The following is an 11,915-nucleotide window of genomic DNA, read 5'->3' as shown; positions in this document are numbered from 1 at the left end:
TCATATTTATGGACTCAAATATATTCTTCTCCTTTAAGTCCCAATTTCTTAGATCTTTTCAAGAACTATAAGAATCTGCTTTTGTAAACTAAGTATAAAATACCAAGTTTGTTAAAGGAATAAATAAACAAGTTTTACCTAGGACTAAAAAATAAAAGGAAATAAAGGACTGAATTTATTAGAATATTTTGCATTTCATCTAACTTTCATTTCCTTCAGCATGAAATGGTCTTTAGACTGCAAAGATTAATATTTGAAATTTTGTGTCCTTACTTTCATCTTGAAATTGATTTTAGTAGCTCCTTCATTGGCCACTAATATAGTCTATCTCATCAAATAACATTTATTGAGTATCTTATTTTGAGACCCAAGGCCACTGTAATCAGAGATTGTTATAGTTCATATTTGTTATAGGTCAAAAATGAATATAACTTCTTATGAACATTTAATAAGGCACTTTAAATGCATAATAGAGAAATACTCTCTGATAATGAACTTTTTAAATCCCCAAAGCTCTTGAGTGTTGTTTGGGTACAAATGAAAAACTAGGTGCTTGAATGTAATTGTCTTAGTAATGTGATTATGTCATCAAAGGCAATGAGGAATTGTTGGATACCAATGAGCATGATTGCATTTGCCTTCTCTAAAAGAAACTTGAGTGTTGTCATTCATTCTGAGATGTTTGGAAGCATTTACCAGTCTAGATGGCACTGAGAAGTTGTACCTATAAAAGCCAAAGGAAGGATGGAAAGAGCAGTCTACTGTTTCCCGGGCAATGGGGTTTGGTGATAAAATGTTTCCAGCTGCCTGTAATCCATACAACGTTTGATTGGAAGAATTGGGTGCTTGTAGACACTGCCCACTGAAGTCTGTAGATGAACCATTTTTTGAATTGGCAACCCCCAGGGAAGATAACATTGGAACTTCCATCATGAGTGGGCTTAACGACTGGGAACTGCTGCTGCTTGCTAGCTTTTCAGCAGCAGGCAAGACAAGAGACTGCTGTCGCCACAAATTAGTTGGACAAATCTTGTAGCAAAGGGGTAGATTGATACTGTGCAGGTACATCTCTGGACAGGGCATTCCAAAGGAACTTGTAGGTAAATGAAACGTAGGTGGGGAACAAGATGGAGAAAGCAAGGAGTTCAGAGGAGAGGGAGCCCCTCCACTAGAGGTCACTGGAGATGATCCACTGCTTCCACCTGTGAATGACAATTCAGTCAATAAACAATGAACTTGATATTCCTACTAAATCAGTAATCATGTCCATTACTATCGCTCCTTCATTCATAGATTAGGTTTCCTTGCATGGTTTTTTTTTAACTTCTTTGGGAAAGAACGTGTTTCTTCCTCTGAGTAAAATTGAATTGAATATGGTATCTCTACTACTACCACTATTACTTTTAGAACTACAATAATGTAGTTCACTATGCTCAAGAACTATGCTAAGCACTTGAACAACTTTTATGTAATGAATTACAAAGAAAGTCCAATTACATATGACCCAGAGCCAATGATGTTTTACAAATAAAAACTAGTTTCTTTAACTTTAAAAAATTACTAAATTCTTGATTAAATTGAACAAATTGATTGTTTCAGATTCTATAGAAAGCCTCAGTCTGATAAAAAAATCATGAAAGTAATCTTTACAAATTAAAACAACACAATATACAGATATATATTACAGACTTATAACCTGAAAAACCTATATAATTTTATTAACCACTGTCACCTCAGTAAAGTCAATAAAAATAAATATACTTTAATGCATTAGATTTTTCTTATGTGAAAAGGAAGACTCCCATGGTGCACTATATGAAGACAGTTTTACAGTTTGAAAAATATCAAGATGAAAATGAAAGTATTCATAACAATGCTGTCAGGTGATCTTTTATAATTGCTTAGCATCTACTAAAATCAGGGATAATTATGAGGTCCATGAACATCTAGACTTTACACCTATCTTTGTAAGTGTTTGAATTGAAAATATTTGTTATTGACTGAACTTCATTATATTTGTTAATTTTTTTGGTGTTCCTGTTGTTTTCTATTTTGTGTATAAGAGGATAGCCTAGTCCTTTATCAACAGGGTGGCAAATATCTGTTATAATTAAACATTCAAAATAATTTTTAAAAATTGATACCCATTTTCTTTGTGATTTGAGAGCATTCTGAACATCTCAAATTACTAAGAAAATGTGTATTAAACATTATCAATTTATGATTATCTTTACCTCTTTTCTTTATCAGTGCACTTTGTATTGACTTGAGTATTTTAAAAACAGCCTATCTTGATGCTATTATTTTAAGTGATGATAACAAATAAGCATTCATATTTTTCTATGCAGTCCTCCAGACCAAACTAATATAGTCAACCCAGTAAAATATTTTATCGAACAATTAGGCTTCATCTCTTTTCATTTCAATCAGTTGTTATGGTATTGTGTAAAACTCAATCTGTGATATTGATGATTTTCTCAAGGTAATTGTAACCTTGAATTGAAGTTCAAAGACAAACAGCTAGTGGAATAGAGACAAAGAGGTAAAATGATTCCTTTTTCTTGCAAATAAACTCTTCTATATATTGTTAAATATCAGAGTAAGTGAAGTTATACACTCTTCTACCACAACACCTACATTGTCTAATTATGATTATTATTTAATCGTGTAATGCACTACCTGAGAAAAAATACTTTGCAAATATTTAAATGCTTGTGGTAATTAAACTCATTGTGGTGGGTTAGTATTGTTTCTAACATTTATTTTTCCTACTTACAACAAAATAAAAATTAGAGGTAAGTATGGTAAAACATAAATTATTTTTATTTGATGGAAGTAATTTTAACATGTACTGAACTTTTCTCCTACAAGATGAAATATTATTTCAATATCTAACACATTTGCAAATAAGTCCACAAGTGTACCATAGGCAGGTTCTAAAGAATATGAATAGTAATATGCTAAAGAATCCAGCTGAGATCTGGAGATCTCAGGATGTACTATAACTCAGGAAGACAAAAGTCAATAGATCCACCATTGCCATGTATGTCTCTGCTTTTTTCCTTCATGTCAACTCCTCTTCCTTTTTGCCTCTTATTTCCTAATCAAGATAAATATATACCCACTTTTTTGTAAACACACACTTTTGGCATGTACTTATCCCCTTGTTTAATATTTAATATAAAGGATTTGTTTGTAGTTATTTCATCAACATTTAAAATAGATATTAATAAAATTTTTCTTACTTTGTGTGTCTGTACCAAAAGTTTTAAAATCCAGAGTGAGAGAAGGCCTCCATGGGCAGGTCTCTAAAAGCCCTTCCAATACACCCCTGAAAAAGAGATTCAACCTTCAGCAAGTCCAGAATGCTATTCCTGAAAATAATGATTTATATAAACTTTTGAGTTATTTTGTTACGGTTTTCAGGGTTGAATATCTGAAATGACTTTCTTTTATAGCTAGACTTGTAAATAAAATCCTAAGTAATTGTTCCATGACTAAAAAAAAACTCAGGAAGCTGGAACAAGCAATATCTTAAAGGTGGATTTGGGACGTACTGGGAGAAGGCAAGATTTTGGAGACAAAATATCTAGGTCCATTTTCTGCTGCCTACTAGGTACAAAACTTAGGGCTGCTGAGTCTCTGACCCATACTTATCTGTAATACTTGTGAAAAGGGCTATATTAATATTAGATGTGATATTTTACTTACCTGTTTCTTCCGGGATCTCTAAATCCCTTAGCAAAAGGATTCCTGTCTATTTTCAGTTTGGTAATCTATGAATTCAAAAGAGAGAGAAAAATAATGTCAGTGCCCTTGGTAATAACATTGTCACCATTGCTTTTAATAGTCATAACAACCACAAAATATTTTTCAGTGTGGACTATGGCATGTTAAATAAATGCAAGCATATGTCTAAGTCAATTTTGAAATGATTATTTTCTTTCTCTCCTAGCACATTGTTTTGCTCTTCTTTAAATACCAAATCCACACAATTCACAACCAAACTTGCCTTGATAAAAATGCAATAAGACTGCTTTTTTTAAAGTCAAGGGAAATTCAATCCATATAGTGCAACTTGTGCCTATTCACTAAATCCTTCTGGGGCCATCACTGCTCTTCTGGAACCTGGTTAGCTTTACCTGCTGGTTTTGGTAAGCTGTTACCGTAGTGAACTCTGTTTCTTTGAAGGAGAATGTTTTAACCTCTTCAGTGGGCAGGGACTGAATCCGGGACAAGTTGATTCTACCATCCTGTTCCATCACGTGCACACGGGGCTTGTACTTGTGCATGGACTGCAGAATGATCTGGAGGAGAAATCATTAGTGTTGCCTAGAAGTTGGCTTCCCTTCCCTAATACTGTCCCACTCTCATCAGCACCCCCAACCTACCTACACATAAAAGCAAAGCTAAACCAGAAAGGGTAAGCTGGCCACACACAAGGACTTTTCTGTGCCATTTTGCCCCAGGCAAAGGTCCTCAGGGCTAAGGGGTTCTGGAGCCTGGTACCACACTGGCACCAGGCTGCAGTGATTCTATTTTCAGATGGGGCCCTTTCCTACTTCCAAAATGTGGTGACCATGTGATGCCCCCAGGTGTCACTGGGATTTGACTGCCTGCCATAAATTTGTTGGGCTTATGGCAACTGATGGGCAACCATATGATATTCCCCACCTCTTAATTTCTGGAGATTACCTATCTCCTTGTGTGGCTGGCACAGGGTCAGACTGGCCATGGCAGGAGCAAGGACATGCTTGAACAGAGGCTGGAGATGATTTGCAAAGTTTGCCCACTGGGGAGGTTGGAGATTTCTGACATACCATGCCACACAGAAGTGCCCATCTACTGGAAGGTGATCAGAGACCACAGTGATTGCCTGGTAGGCAGATGTACCAGAGAGCTCTTTGAAACACTCTCTTTCAGTCTCCAAGTCCAGGTATCTTGGCTTAAACAAGTGTCATTTAATCCTCACACTCCCTTGTTTTACTATTCCCAACCCTTAGCACTCAGCCTCAGCCACCAAAGGTCATAAAAAAAGACCACCTTTCATTGCAGGCCCGGAAGTTGGATAGTTCTTAAAGACCACAAGTAGCTTATCTGGGGGAAGCCTACTTGGCATCTCCAGGGTGACATGTGGGTTGATGCCTTAGCATATCTGTCCCTTCCACAGGGCAAAGGATTACACACTTACCTGGCCTTTGTCATCCATTTCGTTATTGGTGAGTTTTACACGATCAAAACTGATTATCTGCCTCATCCAGGTCTCACCGGAGCAGGGTGAGTCTGGGTGAACATAGAACCTGGGAGTGATGCAGGAGTGGTCCGTATTCCCAGCTACCATCCACTGAGAGCTGTGGTACACATACCTGAAAAAGGCATGCAGAGTGTAGCTTTATGTGCAGCCAGCCAAAGCCAGGGGCATGGAAGGAACGTGGCCAGGAAACAGTTCAAATGACCTCAGTCAAGGTTTGCTAGCTAATCCCAAAGGAAACTAGTAGAAGATGTAACTTGATTTCCAAAGAGCTTTCAGGGATAGAAAGCAAACTGTAAATAAACATATGTCATTAAAATGCAACGAAGTGCCAGGACAAGTATAATGTCATGGGATTTCAGAGTCTGGTTTGTATTTTCTCACAGAAAACACAACAGAAATTGACCTAAGCAGTTTTTCCATGCAGAGATGCTAGAAAAATTGTCCTGCCTTTGGCCAGAAGTGTAAGGGAAGAAGCAGCAGTGTGTCCAGCTCACAGTCACCAGCCATGGTTAAGCCCCTTTGCCAACAAGGCTTCACATCAAACTATCCCCAAAAATTCTGCCCCATGTGGCTTCCCGGCTACTTTTCAGACAATTTCCAATTTCAACTGCTCAGTTGTGCACAACGTTCCCAAGATAGATCAAACTCGAGAAGTGAGCAGCTTGTTCTGCTTTCAGGCTTCAGGTCCAGCAGGCTCTTGAGCTGTGCCTTCTCTTTGCCCCTCAAATTTAGCCCTGGGCATGATGCTGGCTGTCTCCTAAAAGGCTAGACACACGCTTCCAGCTTCCACTTCGATGATCACAGCTCTCAGCTCACAGCCAGAGTGTAGGCGGCTCCTGCACAACCCCCCACAGTTTTTTGAGCCAAAGCACTCACTTGCACAGGGGCATTTCTGGCCTCTTGATTTTCAATTAATTTGGCCACTTTTAGCCTGCTCTGAGTAAAGTGCTTACAGCAAGAGGAAAGGTTTCTTGTACTCTCTCAGACTTGACCCCTGCCTCACGAAAGAGCACAAAAAAGAAAAGATGGACCTAAGTGCAACAACTGCTAGACTAGCCTCAGATGGCAAATCAGGGCATTACTCCAGGACCTGCTGACAAAGTAGTGCAACCCAGAGCTCAGTATGTACCTACAAGGCCAGGCATTTATCCCCAAATTTCAACAACCAGCTTCCCTGCTAGCCTTCTGAGTCCAAACCTTCTGCAGTTTGCAGACCCTAGGCCAGAGCAGTGGTTAGACTAGACGTTTGGGACACACTGAAGCACCACCAGATGGTACCTGCTTTCTAGGAGTGAGGAAAAAAGAGGAAACCTAGTCTTTTCACAGTCTGAAGCCTGCTTTGAGCAAGAAAATTTGACTCCTAAAGTCCTCAGGAAAGCAATCCCACTTCCTCTGTCTATAGTAGTGTTTTCAAAATAGCACGGTCAGGTTCCAAAGACCAGAATCCCTATTCCCAGTTGAGCCTGTGGTACCCTCTTTTGGCACCCCCCCCCCCTTACCTATAGCGTTTGGAATCCACTGGCACCACATCCATGGCCAGGTAGTACTGTTTCCCTGGGTCCAGCCCTTTCACCTTGACTCGAACAGAGGGAAACATCCGCCTGTGGGAGGGAAAATAGCAACTGACCTGAGCGCTTTTAGAGACATTTCAAGTGTGATAGAGCTGGGGTCAAATGAGAGGTGAAGGAATTCACAATATCCTTTCCATTCTAGGAGATATTTAGGGAATAGCATTTGCTACATGAAGACATACTGTTAGTTTTAAACTTGATTGAAGAAGTTCAGAATTTCTGATGGGAACAGAATATCCTTAACACAAAACTTTGTCCTCCCCACTACCACAATAATAAAAAAGTTATAAAAGAAAAAGTAAGAGAAAAAGCTATGCCCTTTCCTCAGTTTTTTTTGGCAAAACTTTTTTTGTGAGGCAGATTTGAGAAAAGACTAGAATTAGGAGGATTCACACATAGAAAAGTACTGAGCTGCCCCCAAAAAGTTGTCCCAGAGCAGATGGTCAAAGTGGGAAAGCTCCACCTCTAACTGGCCGCAGCTAGGGATAGTGGTTTGGGAGGCTTCGAGATGGGATATTGTCCTTTGATAACTGAGGCTTTAACAGAGTGGACTGGTTGTAGCTTAAGATGTGGGATGTGGGTGGACTCTGGCACCTGTGTAGACAGGTCTAATTTTTTTCATATACCGCATAAGGAGAATGAGTACTTGGAGTCAGAGTGTACAGGAAAGAAATATTCTGCCATTAACATGAGCCAGGCACATCATAGTATAGTCAATTGAGAGGCAGTTGATTTCTAATGCCTGTCCTAGGTGGGGACTTGGGGGGATTGGTGCTAAGGCATAAAACTGGAGGCACCACATCTTATGAGAACGATACATTAAGGGCCTACTGTGTGTGGTACTTGAACAATTTGGGCAGAGCTGAACCTGCCGGCCTTGGTAATAATCATCTCAGTCCCAATGTCGTGGAATCGCTTCCACAGCTCGGATCCTTGCAGCTCCACTTGGATAGCATCTTTCTCTTCCAGGCTTCCGCCGCAACTGAGGCCATCACCGCTGCTGCTGCTGCCACCGCCGCCTCCGCCGCCGCCGCCGCTGCTGCCGCCGCCGCCGCCGCTGCTGCCATTGCTGCCGCCGCTGCCGTCGTTGCTGCCACTTCCAGAGCCTCCACTGCCTGAGAAAGTTGCTGAGAACTCTGTCTTGCGTCGCTTTTCTGCTGGACACAGAGACACCTAAAGTTTGCGAGAGAGCTTCGTGGTTCACACACCCCCTTCTCAGTAATGCGTCTTGGAGCAGACCCACCTTGCCTCTTCCCCGGGACTTTGGTGTTTGATCCCCAAGTTCCCCACAACATCCTCTGTACCTCCCTGATGGAGATAAATGGGTCCACGATGTGCCCTGTTAAAGGCACATTCCTTCTTCAAGTTTGCTGGTCCTCAACTCTCTCAGAGACTTTGGTCCCGGAGGTTGAATCTCTCAGAATCTGGGTGCATACCCTGCTTTCTACCCTGAGAAACAGCCACCCCTGGCTTTCAGAACTTCAGGGAGATTGGGGAGTCTCAATTCTCCGTAAACATGTGGCAACCCTCCTCTTCACCCTAAATGAACCACAAAAGTACGGGCTGAACCTGGAAGCTTGGAAACATCCCCTACAGCCAAGTGGACAAAGTGTCCCTGCGGCCCGATATTGGCCATCTGGCTGGGTCAGAACCTCCAAGGGTAGGACTAGCCACCCTTCTGCAGCATCGTAGGCCTGGCTAGGACTTGCGGATTCATCAAGCAATAATAGCAGGCTTAGGGTTTTGGGGTGCCATAAAGGTACTTACCCGGCTGTTCTCTCTTCTTCCCTGCGGCGCCGCTCCTTCTCTCTTCCTGCACCTTTCTGCCCACTTTCTCCAGCAGCTCAAGCTGCACTTCCTCTCTTGGTTCTTGCAGTCTTCTTTTGTTGGGTCTCCCCACCAATGCTTCCACCGAGAAGGCGTGCGCCCGAGAGCTCAAAGCCATCCCTGGAGGGAGGCGAAGGGAATGTGCACTGCAAAGTTTCAACCTGAGCTGGGTTAGGGAGGGAGAGGGAGGGAGAGTGCAGGGGACTGAAGAAAGAGAGAAAGCAAAAATAATCCCCAAATCAGAAAAACAATTTCTGGATCGATAGTCAAAGAAAAATGTGTGTGTATAATTTTTATATATACGTACATATTTTTCTTTGAATAAGATGAAAGGAAAGGAAGATCAAACTGGAGCCAAAGTCCTTTGGAGTCTAGTCCCCCTTCCCTCTGCGGTCTCCTCCCTCCCAATGGACATGTGCGGACCATCAGTCCTCAACTCCCTGATTCCAGGACGTGGCAGAGAGCAGAGATTGACAAGCAAGGGCCTCTTAGGGAGCAGACCTGCCGCCAATGGCGGCTCAGGCAGCTCAGATTGGGAGATACTGTTGCATCCGACTGAGTGAATACCCAGCTGGTCTCGGCCTCCACTGTTTGTTTTGGAAACTGTTGGAAACACAAAAACCACGTTGAGTGACACTTCAGAGTCTGACAGGGAGCAGGAAAGGAATCAGGGTTGAAGGATTGGCTGGAAAGAGGTTCAGGATAGTGGCGAGGAGGGATACGCAAAGTTATAGTTTTTACATACAATTGTGAAACGCAAAGACATGCGAAATAATTGCCCATAAGGGGTCAGTTTAATAACAAAAGTGCAAAAATTATTTAAACCAGATCCAGAGAAGTGTATCAGGGTCTTTTGTTCTCCAGTGAATGCACTGCCGAAACATAGAAGAGCGCAAGCTTTCTGGGGACGTTTGTTCTGCAGTTTGGGTCTCAAACTGGGTAGGCATTGAGCTAGTCTGTCCTTTGTATCCAGCTGGGGAGGCAAGGGCTGGGCAGGGGACTCCCAGATGCCTATTGTTAATGATAAGAGCAATTTTAGTTCAAGTCCAGCCTGTAAAGGGATCCCAATATTTTCGCCCACAGCCTCTTCTTTCTCACATGACTCAATCAGCAACACACCATAAGGATTTAAGAGCCCCCAGCAAAGCATGAACAGGAATTTTGCTTCAAAGGATGAACCCAAACTGTTGGGCTCAAATAATTGAATCCATTGTTTCCTGGAATATCTTCCTGGTCTGGGTCTTACTTTTTTTTTTTTTAATGGATAAAGTCACCTTCTTTGTATCAGGAAGAGACTTGCCTACCACTTCCAATGAGCATGTTTAGGCATGCAGATGTAATATTTTGCCTGTACGTGTGGGTTTTGGTCATCCACTTTTCATCAGAAATAAGAAACCAGGCACCCCTGGACTCTTGCAGACTACATCTTAGGTAATGACATTTTCACCTTTTCAGAAAAGTTCTGTTCTCCTTGCACACATTTGTTCAAAGAACATTTCAACTCAACCCAAATCTTCAAAAATAGGATGAAATTTGAATGAACTGATACAATCTCAGTACTGAGGTTTCACAGTAAAAGATTCTTTGTGACCTTTTAGTTTCAGCATCTTGGGTACAAGTGTGAGGTGGTGGTGGAGAGGTATGTGCAGCTGGTCCATGTGAAGGACATCTTCACACAATGAGATATGACTTGAGGTATCTAATTATCTCAGGTAGTATGACAAAGGCTTAATTATACCCTGAATACTGCTGAAGGGCCTGGATTAACAATCAGTTATCCATTACTAACCATGCAGAGTTGGGAAAGACACTATACCTAGAAGTGTGGAGTGAAGCTCATAGTGAAAGGCCAATATACAAGGCATTGGACTGGAAAACAACCAGATCTAGCTGTGATCTTCACCACATCTTTATGGGCATTTGTTTTCTTGCTGTAGCCATCAAGGGGAGAGGGCAGTTATTACTGCATTTGTCCCTCCCTTCTCACTTAGAAGGTACATTTTTTATTCACTGTATGGTCTTCACTAAAGACATGGCTCACAAACAGGAAATTCGAGAGTTCATTCATTAATTTTAAAGTGTCAACTACAATGCAATACTTGCACTAATATCTCCTAATATAGCCATTTTCTTGCTTTCAACCCTGGTTCATTCAATTGCAAAAAAATAGGAAATTACCTCCTGTAGCAAGCAAAATCTTTGGTAGTTTTTTTAACAGATTCCACAAAAATAAGGCAAAGTATAGTAATTGGAATGTCTCTGGTAGTATTTCAAATTACTATATGATGCAATTTTTTTAAAATCAGAGAAATAGCATACTTTGGGATATAAGTCCTCTCTTAGGAGAAACTTCTTCCTTCTTACCTACATGCATGTAGTTTGTTACATACCTGTAGTTTACTCATGTCACTCTTTATTTTGTAATCTAACTTTTTTCATTCCCATTTCAATATCTATCTGATGATATCACTGGGAGACATGGAGCTCAGCTCTCCCTCATGTGTACTGGACTAAGATGTTAATTCCTGTTAACTTTTTATCTGAGAGAAAAATTATTTCAAACTCCAGAACCAGCTTTTTAATCTGTTCATCTGCTGAAGCACTGGGCTCTTAGAAACTGGGGCATGAGGTATGACAGCAATTTATTTTCCACAGCTGTAAGTCTCTTTGTCTCAGTTGGGAACAGCCACAAACCTTTACAAGAAATTCTTCAACCCATGTGGAACTCACAGAGAGGTCCACAGGTACCCACATTAAGAAGAGTAATGTTTTTGAAAAGTTTGAAAAAATCAAAAAATCCTTACAGTAAAATGTTGATTTTAAATTGCCAAAAAAATTACAACTGGTAATACACAGAGAACTTATCACTTGTAGAAAAAATAAATTTGTGGTAAATACAAATCAAAATTAATTAATATCTTTGGAGATAGAGATGATATAGATGTGCCTTAAGGAATATAAGGTTTATTAGAGCTCTTATTGAAAATGAAATCTGAACCTGTTTTAAGATAATGGGAAGCAATTTGTAACTCACTAATAAAAATTCCAATGTTTCATTAATATCTATAAATGGGTATATAAATTAACACATACATAAAACATGGTCTGTCCTGAAAAATATTTCTTCTGGTGAATTGCATGTGCATTAAAATAGATCTTCAAAATTAACCTAATATCTGAAAGTATTACACTTCTCAGAAATTTTTTACATGTTAAGGGCAAAGATTTGTGGCCCCTATAGCTTTCTATACAGATAATATGGG

General features: G+C 40.5%; 1 protein-coding gene across 1 annotated transcript; it reads right to left on the bottom strand.

The window, feature by feature from the left end:
• Window positions 1-588: 588 nt before the first annotated feature.
• On the bottom strand, window positions 589-8,770 carry TBX22 (T-box transcription factor 22). The gene is made up of 9 exons (XM_037060297.1): window positions 8,593-8,770; window positions 7,923-7,982; window positions 7,694-7,844; window positions 6,754-6,855; window positions 5,192-5,366; window positions 4,143-4,307; window positions 3,712-3,776; window positions 3,246-3,331; window positions 589-1,202 (listed from the first exon to the last, which is right to left on the bottom strand). The coding sequence occupies exons 1-9, from the start codon at window positions 8,768-8,770 to the stop codon at window positions 589-591; spliced, it is 1,596 nt and encodes a 531-aa protein (XP_036916192.1).
• Window positions 8,771-11,915: the final 3,145 nt, after the last annotated feature.

Source organism: Sturnira hondurensis, unplaced genomic scaffold, assembly GCF_014824575.4.
Source record: "Sturnira hondurensis isolate 20B ecotype Veracruz unplaced genomic scaffold, ASM1482457v3 Scaffold0011576, whole genome shotgun sequence".
NCBI classification, from domain to species: Eukaryota; Metazoa; Chordata; class Mammalia; order Chiroptera; family Phyllostomidae; genus Sturnira; species Sturnira hondurensis.
Note: the sequence above shows the minus strand (reverse complement) of the source record. Positions and strands in the feature narration are given on the sequence as shown.

Coding starts and splice junctions, on each gene's coding strand:
- TBX22 (XM_037060297.1), bottom strand. CDS start 8,770: ATGGCTTTGAGCTCTCGGGCGCACGCCTTCTCGGTGGAAGCATTGGTG. Junction 5,367..6,753: donor GTGGATTCCAAACGCTATAG/GTAAGGGGGGGG, acceptor TGCCTTTTTCAG/GTATGTGTACCACAGCTCTC. Junction 3,777..4,142: donor CAGCTTACCAAAACCAGCAG/GTAAAGCTAACC, acceptor TTGAATTCATAG/ATTACCAAACTGAAAATAGA.